Below are 24,520 nucleotides of genomic sequence, written 5' to 3' on the forward strand. Positions count from 1 at the left end.
GAAAAGTTGACCGCGTGCCTGTGTCGTGTCAAAATAACCGTTGGCTGGAGCACCTGCACAAACGGCAAGATTTGTAAATAATACTCAAAAGCAGTAATTTTAAGGACCTTTCAGGGTGAGCTACTGGGCACAGAATTTGCCAGAAAGTCGGCTATGTACTTGTGTTATGCCAGAATAGCCATGAATATGTCGCAGAGGGAAGAGGAAAACAACACATACATACATACATGCATATTTTCATCTAATTCTACAATACCAAGGTCGTTTCTGTTTGTCGGTCTGCAGTGCGAACGTTGTGCAGAGAATCACGAAGAAAAAAAAGAGTAAAATATATTTTTGTTGTGTGCTATAAGTAAAAAAAAAAAAAAAAAAAGAAAAAAAAAAAAAAAAAAGAAGGAAGAAAAATCGACAGCGTTGCAGCATCGTGCCAGGATCACTGTTGTGACGAGCGTCGGGCACAGGCGGTAAGAGGCATCAACAGCTCTATGAGTCAAATTAGTTAAGGATCATTTGGAGTGAATCTTAGCCGTGCCGGAACAGCCGTGAATATCACAGAGAGGAACAAGGCAAAAACTACATAAGTATATACTTACATCTAAATCTATAATCCTAAGCCTGTATATGTAAATCTGTCCTTTTATCTGTTTGTTTGCAATACAAATTTTGTGCGGAGCAGCACAAACTCAATAAGTAAATGTTGTTTAGTATCCTTTGAAGTAGACTTTAAACTAAAACGTTTGCGGAAAATATTACATTTTGCCTTCGAGCTGAGGTAAAAAAAAAAAATGTAAGCAAAAGGTAGGAAATTTCAGCGCCCTTAGTAGTAAAGATCAAGGGCAAAGCCAAAGAGTGGGTGAAGGTCTGTCCTTGGTGAAGCCTTAGAAAAGCCGGAAGCCTCACACACACACACACACACACACACACACACACACACACACACACACACACACACACACACTCTATCTATAAATCTAACTATCTATCTGTCTGTCTCTCTCTCTCACACACACACAATCTATCTATCAATCTAACTATCTATCTGTCTGTCTGTCTGTCTCTCTCTCTATCTATGTATGTATGTATGTGTGTGTGTGTGTGTGTGTGTGTGTGTGTGTGTGTGTGTATCAATTGTCCTCGCCATCTCATTGGCTTTGCCAAAGAAAGGTGTTTAGCCTCGCTTTGACATCGCCATGGATCACTAACTACTATTAGGAGCGCTGAATTTTTCGGTCTTCGGGCTGTACGGGATTACTTTTTTTTCATCACAGTTGGAAGGCAAATTGGTAGTTTCTGTAAATCTTTTGGAGCAAAGTACACTACAAATTCTCCTTAAAGAGTTTTGGTTTGGAATTTGGTTGATATCTCTTACCGATTTTTTGTGATGCTCCGCCAAAAGTTCACATTACAGGCAGACAGAAGGACAGGCGAGAACTTAGAATTACAGTATAGGATCAAATATAGGGATGCAATGTGCACGTTATGATTTCCGGCTGACACTGAGTTTCGGGATTTTTTCTTTTTTATTAGGCTTAAAGTACTCACGAAACGGTATTTAATAACTTTTGCTGTAGGATCTTACCGTTTTTGCATGCTGCTCCGCAGAAAGTTCGCATGACAGATAGATGTGTAGACGGACGGACATACAGATGTGAACTTAGAGGAATATTATTGAGTTAGATGTATGTATATACGTATGTAATATTTTGCCCTGCTCTTCTTGTCATATTTACGGGGATTTTGGTTCGAAGCATTTTTTTTTTTTTTTTCTTAGGGCACACGCCAAAGGGTCTTCAATAACTTATATCTCTGAAGTTGACTAATACCTTTTACTGATTTTGATTGACGCTTTGTTCAAATCTTGCGTTGCAGACAGAGAGACAGGCGGACAGACAGAGAGATACGAACTTAGAATGAAAGAAATAGATGAAAGTATGTACGCATATTATGGAATGTACCGTCCTGTTCCTCTGTGTCATACTCATGATTATTCTGGGACAACGCAGGTATGCAGACAACCGCAATTTTAAGGGATTATTGGACACTCGAAAAGGGTTAATAGCAGTTTATGCTGTTGGAGTTTCAAGATATCTTACTGTTTGTGCGTAATGTTCCGAAAACGGGTATTCTGGCTCGATGCAAGTACCAGGTCGTGTTTTTCGTGTGTGTGTGTGTGTGTGTGTGTGTGTTTCCCATACAGCGCATACCAAAAGGTCCGTAGCAACTTTTCCATTGGAGACTGTTGATACCTCTCAGTGTCCTTGTGCTGCTCCACGAAAAGTTGACAATACAAACAGACAGACATACGGACGTACCGTACATACAGACACAAATTAAGGATTATAGAAATTAATGAACTGCACGTATACTATACATGTATCTGAATTTTTGCCCTTCTCCTTTGTGTCATATTTATAGCTTCTCTGGCACGATGCTGGTATGCAGTTGACTTATTCGGAAAGTTTTGGCTTCAAGAAACTTAAAAGGGTCCTTCACAACTTCTGTTTTTGAAGTTTGTTCACCTGTCTAACTGTCTTTGCCTGAAGGGCCGCATAAAGTTCGCACAGAAGACAAGCATACATACTTACATACATAGACAGACAGATAGACAGGCAGGCAGACTCGAAATTAAGAGTATAGACTTGGAGGAAAGTATGTATATACTGTTTGTATGTGTGTACGTAATGTATCGCCTTGCCCCTCTCTGTCATGTTTACAACTATTCTGGCGCGACACAGGTACACGGACGACTTTCCAGGGAACTTTTTGGCCAATAGCTGACTACAATTGGTCCGCAACAAGTTCTGCTTCTGAGTTAGTGCATGATGATCTGCACAAAGGCTATTGTGACAAGACGGTTGTACGTGGTCGACTTTCTTGAAAATATCTGAGGATTCTAAACATTATTTTTTTTTATAGTTTGGTCATATCAATTATCATTTATGCGTGATGCTCCACACAAAGTTCTCATTATTGACAAACAGATGCAAACTTAAGATATTATATTTCTGTCTATCTACCTATCTATCTATATCTCTCTGGGCACATATAGATAGATAGACCTGCTCAGGGCATCTGAAAACGCAGAATGGGCAGGTTCGTATGGCCGTGTGGAATGTGAGAGGCGTAATTGACAAGAGTAAGAGTTTGGAAGTGGTGTATGCCTCTAAGGGTGCTATATACCGTATAGTGTGCCGTGAGGGCACCGCGTGAAACGAAGACAGTGTGAACTGTAAAAGTAGATGGGCATGCAATACGTAAGGTCCTATATGAATGCGTGTGGAAGATGAATGGAAGGAGTTGCGTTGGCAACGAGTGATGAGTGACAGAGGGGAATGAAAGATTACAGGTGTGTCAGCTCGAGATTTATGTATGTAAAGTTCCATTTCCAGAAGCAGAAAGTGGCAGTAACCACTGCGTATGAGCCTTGTGTTGGAGATGAGGCACAAAAAAATAGGTTCTAAGAAGACTAGGAGTTATCAGGCGCTTGTGATGGGTGACATGAATGGGGTTGTGAGCACTGGTTCTGCAAGTGATGTAATGGGTCGTTATGGAGTACCAGAGAAGAACGATAATGGAAGACGACAGACGGGCATGTGTCAGGAGACGAGTTTGCACAATTATAATTCATATTTAAGCACAAAGATGCACGGACAGTGCTGTATGGATCATGGCTGATTACGAACCTGTAGAGAAGACGGTGAGTGGGAATGTTATCGATGTGAGGACATTGAGAGGATTATGTGGAGATGATGCGCTGGAAGTCGACCTGATCATATGCCTAGGGGTATGCAAAGTTATACTGAGAGAGAGAGAGAGAGAGAGAGAGAGAGAGAGAGAGAGAGAGAGCAATGAGAACGAAAGACGAGAGTACAAAATCCGAGATACAGAGTAACGGCAGATGATTACCAGGCTAAAGTAAAGGAGGAGATGGAGTCACTGAACTAGAAGCAAACTGATCTGACAATTTCTAGAGTGCATATGGGGAATGTTTAGGTAGGAATGCCAAAGTGGTGTGTGGTGTCGCTACGTGAGCAACTAAAAAGAAAAGTACAGCTTGGTGGAAGAGGTTGTAAGGATCGTGGAGGAAAAGAGGATGAAGCTACTAGATTTGATGTAGGAACGGGTTCATAATAAAGAAAACGAGTTCATTGAGAGTAAGAAGCATGCGAAGAGACAAGTAAAGAAAAAAAAGGAGGTAAATGTTAGTATTTAAAGGAAAATTAATGCAAACTACTCACGAAATATAAACATGTTCTGTAAAGAGGTGCAAAACTATAGAAATAAAAGTGAAAAGAAAGGTGAAAGTGTAAAGGATGAAAGTGGAAGAGTCAAACCCAATGCAAGTGAAATAAGGAATAGATGGAAACAATACTTTGAATGATGAATGGGATATGGTGAGTTCAGAGCAGCTGCTAACATTATTGGCTTTGGTAATGTGCAGAGAAAGAGTGTAATTACTAGGAAACGTGACACTAATAGAAGTGGAGAATGCTGTGATGCGGGCGAAGATTGAAAGGCAGCAGGTGTTGATGAAGTGAATGCATAGATAATTAAGTTTGCTGGAAAGCGTGGAATGAAAACGAAGTGAAATTGTTAAAGATGTTACAAAGCTTGGCTGAGTGAAACTGTGCCAGCTGAACAGGAAAGGTTGCGATTGTGCCCCTGTACACGAATAAAGGTGAGCGAAGTGAGTGTCACGAATTTAGTAGATCGTATTATTATTATGGCAATTCATGGCATTGTATTATTATTATGGGAACGCTTGAACAATAATGAAACCCCATAGAACTTCGCTCGGTCAGTTAACCGCTTGCGTTTGCACTCAGATTTGAAACAGAGTTTTCAGAACATTCGTCACTCTATCATAATTAACTGTTCTTATGCACGACAATGCTTCACTGAACGATATATTTTTTTGCGTAATTATCGTTCCCACGCCTTGCCTCTCTAGCCGTTAAGTTAGCCACGCATATTTCTCACGCCCCTGTACCCGGCGTGAGATCATTAGTTAATTTTGAACTGTCACGGGAGGAAGAGGTCGTGAAAAGTGCAGAGAAGCAGGGCCCCATCTCGGTGGCTACAGTCTCTAGCAGTTCTGCCATTCCCTCATCTCCCCACCGAGTTGGTAATCGGCAGCAGTGGACGTCAGCAGTGCGAACTGCAGTGCCTCGAGCAGGCAGCCACCCAGTCTGTTTCACAGCAACGACTCCATTTTTCTCCACTGATGAGTATTTTTGTTCCATGTTTTTCTAGGCTTACGGTTAATGAGTAGTTTGACGTGTGAGTGAGTGTATTTGCTTTGACTTTTTTAATTTACTTAATTTCCCTTGTAACGTAAATGTATTTGTTGTAATCAATAAATTTACAGTTCTTCGATTAAGTGTAACAGTCTTGTTTGATTTCACCACATTGTGCTAACTTTAGTTTGCCACTCCTAGTTTGCACAAACTTCGTGCATCAGTCATGGCAGGTAGTTAAGCCAGCTCTTTCATATTCTTAAATCCGTTGTGGCAGCCAGGAGTTAGCACCAGCAAGAGTCTGTTCATTATTGTTCGTATTCATTATCGGTTGTCAGCGGTCAGGACACTTTCTCGGAGGCCAACAGTACCAACACTTCAGCATTTGTGAGTGATTAGTTTCCGCTGTGTACTGTTGAGAAAGTTTATGAAATTCTCGTCTTCAGAGAATGGCGAAGTAAGCCATGATAAAGTAAAATAAGTCGATTCCCTTGTGACAGACGAGTATTTATTGCATTTCATTCTTATTTCCACTTCCCCCTTGACATCTGGCGACCTCATTCCAGGATACTAACTCCTAACATCAAAGTTATTAACGAAATAATAAACTCACTCAAAGCTAGTTATTAGTATTAAAGTTAATAGGCACTATCTTACTGGTGGGTATTAATTCTACTTTATTAATTTTATGTGAAAGGTTTTCCCGGCCAGTAGCAATTTTTTATTTCTTTCCTTACCAGTTTAACCGGATAAAACTGGTTACCACCAGCCTGTGCCTACATTCTTTATTTTCGATTATTAGCATTCGACTGCGAAACAGCAGTCAGTACGTCAGTCTTTAGTTCACTTGGTTTGAGGTAGAATCATGGCTACTAGTTTATATACACAAGAAGCCAAGGATATGGGGCTTACCAGTCCCCAAGAAATTAAAGACTATAATTATGCACTTGCAGTACACATATGAACAGCAATGTGAGAATGATGCCCGTGAAGAGCATAAAATTCAATGCGAAGAGGAGTGAGCACAGTGGAGGAACGAGAGAGAGAATGCGAAGAGGAGCGAGAACAGTGCGAGGAACGTGAGAGAGAGCGCGAGGAATGTGGGAGAGAACGTGAACACGAGCGTGCTGAGTGTGTGGCAGGTGGGAAAAAAGTGCTGGAGGAGTCGAAGCTCAAGCGAGACTCCTTGGCTTCAGGCACACTTGGTGCACCCGACTCGAGCTCCATGAGTGCTCTCCCAGCACATGTTCTGGCAACCCTGTGCCTCAAGCTTCCTCCGTACAAGGAAGGCAAGTGAATCGAGCCGTTCATACATCGTTTCGAAGACATGATGCAGCCGTATCAGCTGGACGAGGCAGCTAAGCAGCTCCAATATCTTAGCTTATTTGAGGGCCCTGCCCTCGATATTCTCCACAGAATTCGTGGAGACAGTCTCACGTATGAGATGATGACCACCCTGTTGAGAAGAGTTGTATGTGGGGAGCCTCCCCACACATGAGAATTGTACTCTAAACAAGGGCGAATAAAACCCACATGTAAAATCAACAACTGTGCTGGGGTAAAGAAGGCATGGAGTCGGCTTAGCGCACCTAACCCCTTGCATGCGGATTTTACAAGAGATGTAATATGAGCTTTCCAAGATAAGTCCCGAGTGAATGAAACCCCAAGCATGTTCAGGGATGATGCAGGATTGAGTTGGATATAATTAAACATTAGTAGGTACTCCTGTGGAAGATGTTACCTGGCTGATAGGTTTAAAAACTGAGTCTTTGATGCATTAAAAACCAGATTATTTTTATCCCAGTCAGAGATACGAGCCAAGTCAGCCATTAGGTGTGCCATAGCCTCATCCCTTGCTTGTTGAAGTAACTGCTGAGATGGACGTTGCGGAAACCGAATGGAAAGGTGAGGGGTGGAATCATCAGCATATGAGTGGATAGGATAAGATGTACAGCTTAAAAGATCATTGATGAATAAAAGAGAGAGAGTTTGTGATAGGACAGAGCCCTGAGGAACACCACTGTTGATAGATCTAGGAGAAGAATGATGGCCGTCTACAACACCAGCTATAGAATGACCAGAAAGGACGCTAGAGATGAAGGCACAGATAGAAGGAGAGAAAACCTAAGAGGGCAATTTGGAAATTAATGATTAATGTCAGACTCGATCGAAAGCCTTTGAGATGTCAAGTGCAATGGAAAAGCTTTTGCCAAAGTCTCGAAAGGAGGAGGACCAGGAGTGTGAAAGGTAGGTGAGAAGATCGCCGTTGGAGCATCCCTGACGGAACCCATACTGACGATCAGAAAGAAGATTGTGACAGGAAAGATGCTTTAAAATTTTTCTGTTAAGAATAGACTCAAAAACTTTAGAGACAGGATGTTAAAGCAACTGAACGATAGATAGAGGGTTGGGAATGGTCACCCATCCTTGGGACTGGCTGAATGCAAGCAAACTTCCAGCAAGAATGAAAGGTACAAGTTGAAAGACAAAGGTGAAAGAGTTTACCTGGGCAAGGTGTAAGCAGAGAAGCACAGTTCTTGAGGACAACAGGAGGGACTCCATCTGGCCCATATGCCTTGATAGTATTGAGGCCAGTGATGGCAGAAAATACATCAGCTTAAGAAATTTTAATTACCTACTTTTAAATTTTTCTTTGAAAATTTTGATTTTGATGGGGTGTAATGTCACGAATTTACTACTCTGTATTATTATTATTATGGCAATTTGTGACATTGTATTATTATTATAGAAACCCTTGAACAATATTGAAACCTCCTAGAACTTCGCTCAGTCAGTTAACCGCTTGCGTTTGCACTCAGATTTGAAAAAAGAGTTTTCTGAATATTCGTCACTGTATCAAAAGTGACTGTTCTTATCCACGACATTAGAGCTTCACTGAGCGATATTTTTTTGTGTAGTTATAATTCCCAAGTCATGCCTCTTTAGTCGTTATGCCACGCATATTTTTCACACCCCTGTACCGGCCATGAGAACATTAGTGTTGAACCGTCACGGGAGGAAGAGGTGAGCAGAGAAGCAGGGCCCCGTCTCAGCGGCTACAGTTTCTAGTAGTTCTGTGATTCCCACATCTCCCCACCGAGCTGGTGATTGGCAGCAGTGGACGTCACCAGTGCAAATAACAGTAGCTCGAGCAAGCAGCCACTAAGTCTATTTCGCAGCAACGACTCCGTTTTTCTTCCCTGACCAGCATTTTCGTTCCTTGCTTTTCTAGGCTTAAGTTTATTGAGTAGTTGGGTGCTTGAGTGAGTGTATTTGCTTTGACTTTTTGAATTTACTTTAAGTTCCCTTGTAACGTAAATTTATTTGTTGTATTCAATTAATTTACAGTTCTTTTTGAGCTCGATTAAATGTAACAGTCTTGTTTTATTTCACCACATTGTGCTGACTTTAGTTTGCACTCCTAGTTTGCACATACTTTTTACATCAATCACGACTGCGAGGCAGTGGCTCAATAGGTAGAGAGGTGGCGTGCGGTCCTACCGGACCTAGGTTCAAATCCCCGCTGGGGCAGGGAACAGTTTAAGGATTTGAATTTCATACAAAGCAGACTTTACCGATCTACCAGAAGACCCGCAGACATGTCAAAAATACCTCCGCTAATACCAATACACCAGTCCTGTATGAGACAGCCTCTAGCATGTATTCAATATGGACGGTGGGTGTTAGCGCCGAAGTGGTGACATGTAGAAGTGTATGATGTGTAGGAGGATTACTGGGCCTCGGGAGCAGGCTGTGAACCCTATCCCCAGAGTCGAAGACAAAAAAAATATATATATAATCTTATATCCGTTGTGCCAGCTAGTAGTTAACACCAGCAAGAGTCTGTACATTAGTGTTCGTATTCATCATCGATTGTCAGGGGTAAGGACACCCTCTCAGAGACCAACAGTAAAAACAAATCAGCATTTGTGAGTGATTAGTCTCTGATGTGTATTGCTGAGAAAGTTTTATGAAATTTCAATCTTTAGAGAATTAGCAAAGTAAGCCAGCATAGTGTAAAAACTTATTACTTGATTTCATAAGTATATTTCCTTGTGACAACCGACCATTTATTTGCATTTCATTCTTGTTTCCACTTCATCCCTAACAGTGAGTGCAAAAACAATCTTGGATTAAGTCCCTAGACTGTTGCTGGAAATGTATATGAAAGAGCTATCATAAACGAAGGGACATACTAGAAGGCTTGGTGAGTGACGAACAGGGTGGTTTTAGGAGTGGTAGAGGATGTGTAGATAAAATATTTGCAATGAAATAGCTCGTGGAGAAGGCTTGTGAGAAGGTGCTTAGGCATTTATTGATTTGGAAAAAGCGTAAGACAAGGTAAACAAAGAGGGACTATGCAAGGTTTTGCTTATGTATGATGTAGATGGTAAGTTGTTGCATGCCGTTGAGTTTTCATGACTACTAGAGCATGGGAAAGGGTAGGTGGGCATCTGAGTGGGGCTATGAGGTAAAACTACGAGTCATGGAAAGAGAGAGAGAGAGGCGTTGATAATGAATGATGAAGGGTGGATTATCTTAAATCTTATTAGTTCAGATGATGCAGTGCTGCTTGCAAATAACAGACAAGAGCCAGGTCGACTGGTGCAGAGTGTTGCAAATGTCTGTAAGCGTTGTGTCCTGAAAATTAATGTCAGTAAAATTAAACTGATGGTTGCTGAGAGAGAAGTTGATTCCAGGAGTGATGTTACAATGAATAAACAAAGAGCTTTAACCAGTAAGAGAGTTTAAGTACCTGAGTGCCATTAGAGAAAAGAGAGGAAAATGTGCAAACGAATAGGAATGTAGAGTGGCATAAGGAAGTAAAGTGGCTGGAGCTATGATGGCCTTGATAACAAGCAGATTTCTGAGTTTGGTGGCTCTGAGAAGCATGCATGAACAAGTTCTAGTGCGTACTTTAAACATACGGGTGTTAGTCCATGATGTGGCGTGAAAATGAAAAGTCAAGAGTAAGATCAGTGGAGATGGGGCTGTTGAGGAATGTGAGTTGAGAAGAAAAATGGATAGGATAATGAATAGCATGATTGGTGAGAGATATGGAGTAAGGAAGTCTGTGGACACAAGAGTAGAAGAGTGTGCTTAGATGGTATAGTTATGGGAAAAGAATGGGTATGAAGAGACTGGTGAAAAGGGTATTTCTGGATGAGTTAGAAGGCGGGAGGAGGAGTGGTATGTTAAGAACAAGGTGGATAGATATGATGGAGTGGGAAAAAGAAGGGGGCTAATGATGGCGAAATATATATATATATATATATATATATATATATACCTAGGCTGCTTCCCCCAAGGAAAGGGAGGTAGCCGAGACAGGACGACACACTCCCCATTTACTCATCCATTCAAACACATTCATTCGCATCATAGCCCCAAAGGGGAAAATGGACAGATCATCACCGCACCACACCACACAAGGGTCAACCGTGCAGTGCAATCAGTGACATCAGCAGCAAGGCCCGACGGCAGAGCTGGTTTACCCCTGCCACATCATAACAGACCCATCCCCTTACCCGCATATGACCTGATTAGCTGATCAGACCAAATGCGGGACAATATCCCCTCAGGGCTGCGTCATCACTTATTTATTCACAATTTCTCTCCATTTATTTCTGTCACGCACAGCAACTCTTCCTTGCTCAACAGACATACCTCTCGCATCCAGCGCTCTCTTCACACTGTCCATATATCCTATTCGTGGTCTTCCTCTCAGCCATACACCTCTCACATCAGATCTAGTTATCTTTTTCACCAATCGCTCATTATCCATTCTCTCCATATGCCCAAACTATCGCAACACCCTCTGCTCAACTCTACCAGTCATCTCCCGAACAACTCCAGTTCTCCTTCGCACTTCATCATTTCGCACTTGATCCATACGCGTCACTCCACACATACTCCTCAGACACCTCATCTCCATTACATTCAAACTTTTCCTCTCTGCCACACCCATATTCCATGTTTCAGCCCCATATAACGCAGTCGGTACCACAACACCCTCATACAGCCTTTTCTTTACATCCATTCTAAGCGAACGACATCTAAACACTTTTTTCATTCCTCCCAGCACCTTTCCTACTTCATTTATTCTAAATTTCACATCTGCATCTGTTCTTCCATCCACAGCAACATGTGACCCAAGATATTTAAAACAGTCTACCTCCTCAAGCAACTCGCCATTCAAAACTATATTCATCCCCCTACAATATATATATATATATATATATATATATATATATATATAGTGCGGCCAGGTTGTGTCCCCCCCCTGTGGCGGGGGGACTCAACCTGGCCGCACTGTGGGGTGGTACTACTACTCTGCGGCCAGGTTGTGTTAGGAAGAATACTGCCAACGTATTCCCTGCGTGTCGTAAAAGGCGACTAAAAGGAGCAGGATGAGGGGACTAGGGACCCCCTCCTCTGTTTCTTAGTTCCTAAAAAGAGACAGGCCAGAGAAAGGGATGGGGGATGGATTTATCCCCGTACCCTGAAAATTGGGTCTATGAATGTGCGTGGATGTAGTACGATTGAGGCTTAAATGGAGGAGATTGGGAGAATGTTTGTGAGAAGAAAGTTGGGTGTGTTAGCTTTGAGTGAAACGAAGATGAAAGGAAGGGTGAGTATATGTTTGGAAGTGTGAATGGAAGATTGTCAGGTGTTGATAGAGGAAGGGCAAGAGAAGGTGTGGCCTTGTTAGTGAGTCCGGAAGTACAGCAATGTGTGATTGAATGGAAGGAGGTGTCATCGAGACTGATGTGGGTGAAAGCGAAATTTGAACGTGAGTTGTGGGTGTTTGTGAGTGCATATGGGCCTGGTAGTGAAAGGGATGAACAAGAGAGGGAGTCTTCCTTGAATGATGTTGATGAGTGTCTGCTGAGTTTTGGAACGAATGTGAATGTGGTAATGATGGGAGATCTGAATGCTAGAGTGGGAAATGTAGCAGTTGAAGGCGTAGTTGGTATGCATGGTGTGCCTGGAAGAAATGAAAATGGGGAACAAATGATAACGATGTGTGTTGAGCGAGAGATGGTGATTGAGAATACGCTGTTTGAGAAGAAAGATATTTATAAGTATACATGGGTGAGACAGGAGGGTGGAAGGGTTGTTGATAGAGCTTTGATGGACTATGTGGTTGTGTCTAGGAATGTAATAGGAAGATTGTTGGATGTGAGAGTTCTGAGAGGGGAGGGTGGAGGTATGTCTGACCACTACCTGGTGGAGGGAAAGTTAAGAGTAGGTAAGAGATGGGTGAGAGCTAGGAGGGTTAGGTGTGGCAGGGAGGTTTTGAAAGTGAGTGAGTTGGATAAAAGAGAGAAAACTTAGAGTATCAGGAGAAATTGAAAGATGGGTGGAACGCAGTGAAAGATCGGGAAAATGGCAGCGTGGAGGAGGAATGGCAGTTGTTTAAGAGTGCTGTGGTGGGGCATGCAGAAGAGGTGTGTGGTGTGAGACGTGTGGGTGGTGGTGTAAGAAAAGGAAGTGAATGGTGGTGCGAGGAAGTAAGTATGGCTGTGGCTGAGAAGAGACGTGCATATGAAGTGTGGCTGCAGAGGAAGGATGAGATGTCATATGAAAGGTATAAGGAAAGGAGGAATAGAGCGAGAAGGGCTGTGCGTGATGCTAAAGTGGCAGCAGATGAGAGGTGGGGTAGGCGGCTGGCAGAGAATTTTCAACAGAATAAGAAAATGTTTTGGAAGGAGGTGAAAAGGGTGCGAAAGGGAGAGTCTGGGAAGAAAGAACGAGTAAAATCAGAGGATGGAAGGATGTTAATTGAAATGGATGCAGTAAGGAAGAGATGGGCAGAGTATTTTGAAAGATTGTTAAATGTAGAGGAGGAAAGGGTGGCTGAGATTGTGGCGGATGAAAGGGTGCAAGAAATAAATGTGTTGGGAGAGTTAAATGATTCTTTGATCACGAAGGAGGAAGTGGAGAAGACAGAAAAGGAGATGAAAACAGGGAAAGCTGCAGGTATGGATGAGTGTGCTGTGGAATGCCTGAAGGGTGGTGGACTGACTATTGTTGACTGTTTAGTAAGATTGTTGAATGTGTGCTTTGAGAAAAGTATGGTGCCAATTGACTGGGCAAGTGCTTGTGTGGTCCCGTTGTATAAAGGCAAGGGTGATAAGTATGAATGTACTAGCTTTAGGGGTATAAGTCTGTTGAGTGTTGTAGGTAAGGTGTATGGTAGAGTGTTAATTATGAGAGTTAGGGAGGGTACAGAGGGAGTGATTGGTGATGAGCAGTGTGGCTTTAGGAGAGGGAGGGGATGCGTTGATCAGGTGTTTGCTGTGAGACAAGTGTGTGAAAAGTATTTAGCGAAAGACAAGGATGTGTTTTGGGCATTTATGGATTTAGAGAAAGCGTATGATAGAATTGATAGGGAGGCTTTGTGGAATGTTTTAAGATTGTATGGACTTGATGGTAGGTTACTAAAAGGGGTGAAAAGTTTTTATGTAAATAGTAGAGCGTGTGTAAGAGTGGGAAATGCTGTGAGTGATTGGTTTCCCGTGAGAGTGGGGCTGTGACAGGTATGTGTGATGTCGCCTTGGTTGTTTAATATTTACATGGATGGTGTTGTAAGGGAGGTGAATGCAAGAGTTTTAGGTGGAGGACTGAGTCTGGTGAATGTTGATGGTGGAGAGTGGAATCTGAAGCAGCTGCTGTTTGCAGATGATACTCCACTAGTGACTGATTCAGAGGAGAGATTGAGACAGTTGGTAGAGGAGTTTGGAAGGGTGTGTGAAAGGAGGAAATTGAAAGTAAATGAGAATAAGAGTAAAGTGATGAAGTGTACAAGGTTGATCGATGGTAGGGGGATGAATGTAGTTTTGAATGGTGAGTTGCTTGAAGAGGTAGATTGTTTTAAATATCTAGGGTCACATGTTGCTGTAGATGGAAGAATAGATGCAGAAGTGAAGTTTAGAATAAATGAAGTAGGAAAGGTGCTGGGAGGAATGAAAAAAGTGTTTAAATGTCGTTCGCTTAGAATGGATGTAAAGAGAAGGCTGTATGAGGGTGTTGTGGTACCGACTGCGTTATATGGGGCTGAAACATGGAATATGGGTGTAGCAGAGAGGAAAAGTTTGAATGTAATGGAGATGAGGTGTCTGAGGAGTATGTGTGGAGTGACGCGTATGGATCAAGTGCGAAATGATGAAGTGCGAAGGAGAACTGGAGTTGTTCGGGAGATGGCTGGTAGAGTTGAGAAGAGGGTGTTGCGATGGTTTGGGCATATGGAGAGAATGGCTAATGAGCGATTGGTGAAAAAGATAACTAGATCTGATGTGAGAGGTGTAAAGCTGAGAGGAAGACCACGAATAGGATGGATGGACAGTGTGAAGAGAGCGTTGGATGCGAGAGGTATGTCTGTTGAGCAAGGAAGAGTTGCTGTGCATGACAAATAAATGGAGAGAAATTGTGAATGAATAAGTGATGACGCAGCCCTGAGGGGATATTCTCCCGCATTTGGTCTGATCAGCTAGTCAGGTCAGGTGCAGGTAAGGGGATGGGTCTGTTATGATGTGGCAGGGGTAAACCAGTTCTGCTGTCGGGCCCTGCTACGGATGTCACTGATTGCATTTCGCAGTTGACCCTTGTGCGGTGTGCTGCGGTGAGGATCTGTCCGTTCTCCCCTTTGGGGCTAAGATGCGAATGAATGTGTTTGAATGGATGAGTAAATGGGGAGTGTGTCATCCTGTCTCGGCTACCTCCCTTTCCTTGGGGAAAGCAGCCTAGGTATATATATATATATATATATATATATATATATATATATATATATATATATATATATATATACTGCATATATATGTGTGTGTGTGTGTGAAGCTCATACAAGGAGGGTGGAAAGGTTATAAGAGGATGAAAAAAGGGTAGAATATAAAAGAGAAGTGGAGGAGCGATTAGGTAAATATGGATTGGAGCAGATGGGGGACGTGGAGGGTGTGTGCAAGATATTCACAAAAGAAATCTCTGCAGCATGTGAGGTAGTGTGTGGGGTGAACTGAAGATGAAAGGGGGTCCAGGGAACAGCATGTGGAATGAAAAGGTGAGAGAGGCTGTGGCACAAAAGAAGAAAGCATATGATGAGTGGATGAGAAAGAGGGCAATGGAAGAAGTTAAGAGACAGAAGAGAGAGTTGTATGTAGAGAGGAAGAAAAAGGTGAAAAGATTAGTAGGAGAGAGTAAGAAGTAAATGGATGAGGAACTTGGAAGGAATCTGAGTGTAAAGTGGAGGGAATGTAAAAATGTTCTGGAAAGAGGTAAAGAAAGTTAGACAGGGGAGTGAAAGATAAAAATGGAAGAATACTAGTGGAGAAGAGAGAAAAAGTGAGTAGATGCAGAAAACACTTTAACGAACTATTAACATAGAAATTAATATAATGCGAGTATAAGTGGCTGGGGAATGGCTGGAAGACGGTGGGATGTGAGAAGAGATGAAGAAATCAGCAGGATGGAAGTTGTGGAAGTGATGAAGAAAGATAAAATGGGGAAAGCCCCAGGAATTGATGGACTATGTGGTGAAATGCTGAAGCATGGGGGAGAGCTGGTAGTAGAATGAATATGGAAGATGTGCAGATTGGCCTGGGAGAAGGGTAGAGTCCTGAAGGATTGGAAGTCAGGAAAAGGGGAAAAGAAGTATGTGGTAATACTAGGGGCATTCGCCTTCATAGTTTAACAGGAAAAGTATATGGTATGATACTTATTGACAGTTAGGGAAATAACAGCGGAATTAATTGGAGAAGAACAGGGAGGTTTTAGAAAGGGAAGAGGTTGTGTAGATCAGATAATCATTCTTAGATCTTTAATGGAAAAGTTTCTAGAGAGGGGAAAGAAGTTGTATGCAGCCTTCATGGATTTGGAGAAAGCATATGACAGGGTGGATAGACAAGGACTGTGGAAAGTATTAAGAATATATGGAGTAGATGGGAAGTTTTTGAATGCTGTAAAGAGTATGTATGAGTGTGCTAAGGCTGCAGTGCGTGTGGATAGTGAACTGAGTGCATTTTTCTATTTGAAGGTTGGATTCAAACAAGGATGTGTCATGTCTCCATGTTGCTCAATGTACATGGATGGGGTTATAAAGAGATACAAGGTAGAGCAGTGGATATTAGTGAGGCACTAATGAGAGAGGACAATGTTTGGAAACTCTCTGTACTGTTGTTTGCAGATGATACTGTGTTGTTAAGTGAAGATGAAGGGGAGCTGCAAGGCTTGGTGGATGAGTTTGGAGGAGTATGTAAGAAACGGAATCCAAAGGCGAATGTAGGGAGAGTAAAATTATGGTCTTCGAGAGAGGTGAAGTCAGTGAATGTACAGAGAGGTTGGATGAGGAGGAAATGGAAGATGTGAGTGCGTTTAAGTACTTGGATAGTGTGATGAGTAAGGATGGAAGTTTAGAGGGTTAAGTGCTTGAAAGGATAGAACAGGGAAGAAAGGTTGCTGGTTCCTTGAAAGCAGTGATAAACAGGGAAGTGAGCATGGAAGTGAAAAAGTTACTACATGACAGTATTGTGATAACAACTCTAACGTATGGAAGTGAAGTTTGGACCTTGTTAGAAGGACAGAAGTGAAGAGTGAGAGCTGCGGAATTGAGTTATTTGAGAGGAGCATGTAGAGTCACACTGAGAGACAGATTGACAAATGAGGAAGTGAAAGATTGTTGTGGTGTGGATGTGGATGTGATAGGAAGCGTTAGGAGAAACACACAGAGATGGTTTGGCCATGTGGAGAGGATGGAGAGTGAGAGACTGACGAGGGGAATGTATGTGAGTGAGGTCGAGGGAGTGGGGCGAGAGGGAGGGGGAGGCCAAGGATGAGACGGAGGTATGGAGTGGAGAGGTATATGAGAGAGGGGTGTGTGAACTGGGAGCAGGGCAGTGAAATGGCGAGGTACAGGGCGACATGGAGGCGATTTGTTGTAGCCACCCCTTGCGGGACTGGGGCATCTGGCAATAGATGTATGTATGTACGTGTGTGTGTGTGTGTGTGTGTGTGTGTGTGTGTGTGTGTGTGTGTGTGTGTGTGTGTGTGAATGAATAACACCTTGCAGTGGTGACCAGGGTTGAGTACTGCTTCGACCTAGGTGGGCCAGACTGGATAGGTGCAGCCAAGCAGGAGGTGCCTATCAGCAACAGTTAGACTTAATGCATTCCCACCTCTTGAGTTATAAGCCTGCTAGTATGAGTGTATTGATTGTTTTCTCCTTCAGGGGTAGGGGACAAGGGGGGCACACAGGAGGGTGGCAGAGGCCATCTCATCGTCCACCTCTCCTGAACCTCTTGAACAGGAGCCTGTGCCCAAGGAAAGATTACCTTTCGGAGGTCGGGGAGAGGAGTGTGAAAAGAAGGATGAAAGGGCCACCTCGACCCCCATCTCTCTTTAGACCCTTTTAAGTTTGTGGAGTGTTGCCATGCAGTGGTGAGGAGGCTTGAGTGCTGCAATGTAGCAGTAGTCAGATATAAAGCACTGTCCCATCCTGAGAGATAAAACATCCTGGCAGGGTAATATTTGTTTTCTTCCCAAATGTTTGGGAGAGGCCGTTGTCTTGCAGTGGACTGAGGACAACTACAGGCTGTGATCTGATCTGACCTGATTTGATCTATCTATCTATCTGTCTAATCTATATCTATAACTATCTATGTACATATCTACATCTATATCTGTATCTGTCTATCTGTATATCTGCACCTATATCTATATGTCTGTCTACCTACCTATCTATCTATCTATCTTTATGTATGTATATGACAGGAACTGCTCGTACCTTAACTGTGTCGAGAAGTGACGGGTGAAAGAGTGACAAGGACAGGTGTGTCTTGATGGTGCGAGGATCAGGCAGCGCCTCTGACAACTGTAAGTAGATGCCGTCCTTGGGGTCAGCGTCAGGACAGAGTTTACGGAACGCCGGGGACATAGACAGAAAGGGACTGTCTGCAGGAGTGTCTTCCGGGATGAACATATCGCAGCTGAGAACATAAATTAAATGTATCAGCAAGTGATTGGCTACGAGGCATCAGCTATGTACCTAAAAATTCCTGTGTTGTTTGTATGTCCGCAAGTTCTATATCCTTGCTATGATAGTGTCATGCTCTGTCCAATTAATGATGCATGGTGATATTTAAAAGCTGGTTGTGAAGAACTAATAACCTGTTTCAAAATTCTTCCACAGAGATTTCGATAAGCAGGCCTAAAAGATTTTTTTTTTTTTAAGCACTGCTCATAATTTTTCTCCCTTCTGTTACTCCAAGTTAGCATTCTAGCACTTCGTCAGCCACAGACTGTTACGGCGATAGGCTGGATATGATTTTGGTGGCCCACTTTTTGTAGCGGTACTATATTTTAGGGCAGCTCCACACTGAGTGGCAAGCCAAACAATTTCCTATAATGGGAAATCATTTACAACGCTGGGTGGTAGACTTAAAACCAACCAACATATGTTCCCTACGTGACAACAAGTGGGTTGGCGGAGGGTTAGTGCTCCTTCCCGGGAAAACAACTAAATAAAAAAAACAAGAAGCATCGGACCAGGACTGCACAACAGGTGACGACTAAGGACTGAACAAAGGAGTCGGTACGGATTGCAACATGAAATGTAAAGAGTGCGAATGATGAAGTGAAAGAGATTGTCCAAGTACTTCAGGATGCAAAAGCCGAACGTGTGGAATAACTGAGACTAAATGGAAAGGTAAGAGTGTGAAAGAGTGAAAGTATGGAAGGGGTATATGCACGGGAGTAGGTGAGAATGAAAAGGCAAAAGAAGGAGTATGTATTGATGTGTGCAAGAGACGGAAGGAGAATATTAGAGAATATAGATCATCTGGTTCAAGGATTGTGTGGGCAAGACTGAAAGTGAGACGCCAGATGTGGGAGATTGTCTGTGCGTATGCACTAACCCAAGTTCGTACAAGCAGAGTGAAAGAATAGTTCTGCGCTAATGTGGAATCGTACATGGAAGGGTTTGAAAGGAATGAAAGAGTGTATTTGATTGAAGATACGAATGGAAAAGTAGGGAATGTGAAGGTGTATGTATTAGCTGGTGAGGGGTGTGCCTGCAGAAGTAGATAAGAAAGGCAGTGCTCCGGTGGACATTTGTGTGGGGAGGGGGTTGGTGATAGCCAATACCATCTATAGAAACAAAATGATCCACTGGTGTATGTGGGGAGTGATGAGAAGGGTGGGTGGTGAACTGAACAAACAGAAGGCAGTGACTGATTATGTGTGTGTGTGCATGACAGAATGAGAAAGTGTGTAATCAATGCAAGAGCGTACAGAGGTTGGGGGAGTGGACTTTCTAACCACCATGTGGTGGTGGTGAAAGGCAAGGTTTAAGTATAATGGAGGAATGGAAGGAAGGAAGGAGAGGAAAAAGTAGCCCATACAAGAAAGGTAGAAAGGTTGCAAGATGATGGAAAAAAGGTAGAATATAAGAGAGAACTCGAGGACCGATTAGGTAAATATGACTTGGAGCAGATGGGGGACGTGGAAGGTGTGTGTAAGATATTCACAGAAGAAATCTGCAGCATGTGAGGAGGCGTGTTAGGCGAAGAGAAAACGAAAGGGGATACAGGGAACAGCATGGTGGAATAAGGAGGTGAGAAAAGCTATGGCACAAAAAAAGAATGTATATAGTAAGTGGATGGGAACCAGGGGTGTGGAGGAAGTTGAGAAACAGAAGAGAGAGTTATATGCAGAGAGGAAGAGAGAGGTGAAAAGATTAGTATGGGGGAGTAAGAAGAGCGTGAATGGAGAATTTGGAAGGAATTTGAGTGTAAAGTGGTCGGAATGTAAGAAAATGTTCTGGAAAGAGGTAAAGAGAGTTAGACAGGGTGATAAATAAGTTAGTCGGGGAGTGAAGGATGAAAATGGTAGATTCCTCGTGGAGAAGGGAAAAAAAGTGAGCAGATGGAGAGAACACTTTCAGGAACTGTTAAACATAGACAATGAAAGTGATGTGAGGATAAGTGGCTAGGGAATCACTGGGAGGAGGAGGGAGCTGAGAAGGGAGAAAGAAATATGTAGGATGGAAGCAGTGGAAGAAATGAAGTAAGTCAAAATTGGGAAAGTCCCAGGAATTTATCGAGTGTATGATGAAATGCTGAAGAACGGGTGAGAGATAGTAGTAGTTTGAATATGGAAGATGTGGAGATTGGCCTAGTAGGAAGGTAGAGTCCCGCAGGATTGGAAGTCAGGTATTAATATTCAACTGTACAGTGGAAAAATGGAAAAAGAAGTGTGTGTGGTAGTCATATGAGCATTTACCCTCTTAGCGTAATAGGAAAAGTGTATGGTAGGATACATATTGTCAAAGTTAGGAAAAAACCAGAGGAATTAGGTGGCGAAAAACAGGGAGGTTTTAGGAAGGGAAGAGTTTGCGTAGATCAGATATGCGTTCTTAGGTTTTTAGTGGAAAAGTTTCTGGAGAAGGTAAAGAAGTTGTTTGCATCCTTCATGGATTTGGAGAAAGCATGTGACAGGGTGGATAGACAAGGAATATGGAAAATATTAAGAATGTAATTATGGAGTAAATGGAAAGTTGTTGAATACCGTGAGGAGTATGTATGAGGGGGCTGAAGCTGCAGTGTTTGTGGATAGTGGGCTGAGAGAAATTATTCTATTTGAATGACGGATTCAAACAGGGATGTGTCATATCTCCATAGTTGCTCAGTCTGTATATAGATGGGGTTATAAAAGTCATACAAGGTAGGGCAGTGGATGATGGAGCAGCTTTAATGAGAGAGGGCAACGTTTAGAAACTCCCTATACCAGGGTTCCTCAACTACTTTCTATGAAGGTCCAGTCATACTATCTTCCGATGTGGCAGAGGTCCAGATGTAAAATCATGTTCTATATATTAATAGTGGAATAAATTACTTGCTTTTATTTTAGGATGAAGAGTAACTGGTTCTTTGAAATATACCGTAACTGTGCAGAAATTTAATACCCTGGGCAAAATTGAAACAGGCTTTAAAGTACATATTCTCTTCTTTTGTTAAGGTGGTTAAAATAAGACACAGAAATCTATTCTCCAGACTCCCACCCTCTTAAAGAGACAAAACGACATTCTTCTATTGCCCATATTACAATTACCCTACATAAGCACAGTCACTTTAGCACTACCACCACCACTTCAGCACCATACCGTTCATCATTAACCAGTCTTAACACTTACCAGTATCTTTCTGTCAATTCATCAACTGAACAAGCCAATGACAACAATCTGTGGGTATAAGTAGCTACGGGCAGCGTTACTTGCTAAATACAGAATTCCTATGGCTAGGAATCCTGTTCTCATGTTACCAATATTTAATGCTGACAAGATCACAGTGATGATATATTATTCAGTATTGTGAAACTCTCGTTACTTTGATGTGAGCACCTAGAGTAGTTGGCAAAATCAGCAGCTTCTGTGTTGATCAGCTCACTCGTCTGCACTGTAGGCCTAACCATCAAGTGGACAGGTTGGTATTACAGCAGTAGTTAAACATAACTGGCAACCCGTTGAAATTATATTTATCTGAGCCATACTGTGAACATAACTCATCCAGAGATGCTAAATATTGTGTTTCTTTCATTCAACGGCGATACTGTACATTGAATTATGGAAGTGGCTGGGGTCCGTACCCAAGCCCCTCACGGTCCGGATTTGGACCGCGGTCCGCCATTTGAGTACCACTGCCCTATACAATTAGTCCGTGGGCTAGATAGGCCCCTCGTGCACCCCCCCCCCCACAACTTAACTTCATAGCATTTTCCTGAAGCCTTTTTATGTCCCCAGCATGGAATGGACAACTAACAGTGAATAAACTGGGACACACTGGGTGATTTGAGCACATTTATACGTTTACCGTAAAACCCGGGATTTCGCGTCTCCCGCAGACCTCTGAGTATACATGTTTTTCCTAAGACTGTAAATCGCTCCTAATGATGTTTGTAATGACATATTTGGTACCAAGGGAAAGAAAATTTTTTCTGCTATTCTGAAATCAATAATTGGTTATTGTATCTTCCACACAAAGCAGGATGCCTGACATTATTTTGCCATAACCAAATTATAACTAATTTTACAAGGATGCTTGGCTAACAATACTCTTTATAATTACCTTTGAAGCTCCATTGCCTGATATCCGGTTCAGATCATCTGTTATCATAAAGCTTTAAAATGTTCTTTTCATCAAAGTCACATTTAACAATATATAAAGTAAGATTGAAGGTGTTTTAGGAGCATATTGCAGTTTTGTGACCATGAAAATCATGAAACAGCTAGGTTAGTGACCTATTACATTTATGGTTTTCTTGGAGGTATATTTTGCCCACATTCCCCTAACATATTCTCCTTATTTATAAAAAATTCTCTGGTATTAATGCCTTATATTTTATACAGGAATGATAATATTAACATGTGAAGCATGGCCGAAGTCAAGAAACCACCAAAGAAAAAGAAGAGCGATGATTCAAAGACGTGCGTCACACATGTTAATGGACTGAAATATGGTGAAATAAAACTGTTTCCAGAAATAAAGAATCCTGAGGAACGTTTATTAGACTACAGAATGTCAAAGCTAGACGACAGACACAACCCCCTGGCCCTGTTCACAGGATGGATGATGACATGTATCCTCATCCCACAAGCCATCGAGCCTCATCATGGCTATCATACGGTATGTTACAATAGATTTACTGCCAATCTGGACCGTCTGAAGGATGAACACGCAGATCAAGAACCCTCTACTTCCTATAGATCTAAAAGATCTTCTTATGATATGGGTTTATTTAAACCAGATTGCATATTTTGTGGGTCTGAGAACCCCAAGATAATGAAGAGAAAGATAACGCAAGAAAGTCTTGGTTTAATCACGCTTGTTCTAATGCTGTCCGCAACAAGGAGAAGGCCTACAAAAGGTGCCGGAGCCAACCCACCCCTGAATCACATCATCTTTACGTTTCTGCCCGGAATCGTGCTAAGTCTGTTCTTCGCTCTACTAAAAATAATTTCATCCATACTAAATGCTCTCAACTCTCCAACTCGAATTCTTCCCGCTCCTTCTGGCACCTTGCCAAAATCTTTCTAACAACTTTACCTCATCATCCTTCCCTCCTCTTTTCTACTCTGATGGTTCTGTAGCTATTTCTTCTACTGATAAAGCAGATCTCTTCGCACAGACTTTCTCCTCCAATTCCACCTTAGACGATTCCGGTGCTGTTCCTCCATCACTTCTCCCCTCTGACTTCCTCATGGCTGACATTAAAATTTCTTCAGTTGATGTATTTTCTGCCATCACTGGCCTCAGTACTAACAAGGCATGTGGGCCTGATGGGGTCCCTCATGTTGTTCTCAAGAACAGTGCTTCTGTGCTTACACGCTGCCTAGGCAAACTCTTTCGCCTTTGTCTGTCAACTTGTACCTTTCCTTCTTGCTGGAAGTTTGCTCTCATTCAGCCTGTCCCAAAGAAGGGTGACCTCTCCCAACCCTGCAACTATCGTCCAATTGCTTTAACGTCCTGTATTTCAAAAGTTTTCGAGTCAATTCTTAATAGAAAAAATTTAAGGCATCTTTCCTATCACAACCTTCTTTCCGATCGTCAGTATGGGTTCCGTCAGGGACGCTCCACTGGCGATCTTCTCACCTACCTTTCAGACTCCTGGTCATCCTCCTTTCGGGACTTTGGCGAAAGCTTTGCCATTGCACTTGACATCTCAAAGGCTTTCGATCGAGCCCTCCTACGGTTTCTATCCTTCTATCTGCGCCTTCATCGCTAGCTTCCTTTCTGGTCGTTCTATAGCCGCTGTTGTAGACGGCCATCGTTCTTCTCCTAGATCTATCAACAGTGGTGTTCCTCAGGGCTCTGTCCTATCACCAACTCTCTTCCTTTTATTCATCAATGATCTTCTAAGCTGTACATCTAACCCTATCCACTCATACGCTGATGATTCCACCCTTCACCTTTCCATTCGTTTCCCGCAACGCCCATCTCAACAGTTACTTCAAGAAACAAGGGATGAGGCTATGGCACACCTAATGTCTGACTTGGCTTGTATCTCTGACTGGGGTAAGAATAATATGGTTGTCTTTAATGCATCAAAGACTCAGTTCTTACACCTATCAACCCGACAAAATCTTCCACAGGTATACCCATTAATGTTTAATAATATTCAGCTTAATCCTGCATCATCCTTGAACATGCTTGGGGTTTCATTTACTTGGGACTTATCTTGGAAAGATCATATTACATCTCTTGTAAAATCTGCTTCCAAGAGATTGGGTGTGC

General features: G+C 42.5%; 1 protein-coding gene across 1 annotated transcript in view; it reads right to left on the minus strand.

Moving 5' to 3' along the window:
- Positions 1-24,520, minus strand: part of LOC145412384 (luciferin sulfotransferase-like) — a 363,650-nt gene that overhangs the window by 316,774 nt on the left and 22,356 nt on the right. Inside the window, exon 3 of the mRNA XM_080282273.1 lies at positions 18,019-18,220. Within this exon, the coding sequence (XP_080138399.1) occupies positions 18,019-18,220 (202 nt within the window). The remainder of the gene's footprint in view (positions 1-18,018; positions 18,221-24,520) is intronic.

The sequence above is a fragment of the Coenobita brevimanus genome, chromosome 93, assembly GCF_032717465.1.
Source record: "Coenobita brevimanus isolate Jiangsu-jjx chromosome 93, ASM3271746v2, whole genome shotgun sequence".
Lineage (NCBI taxonomy): Eukaryota > Metazoa > Arthropoda > Malacostraca > Decapoda > Coenobitidae > Coenobita > Coenobita brevimanus.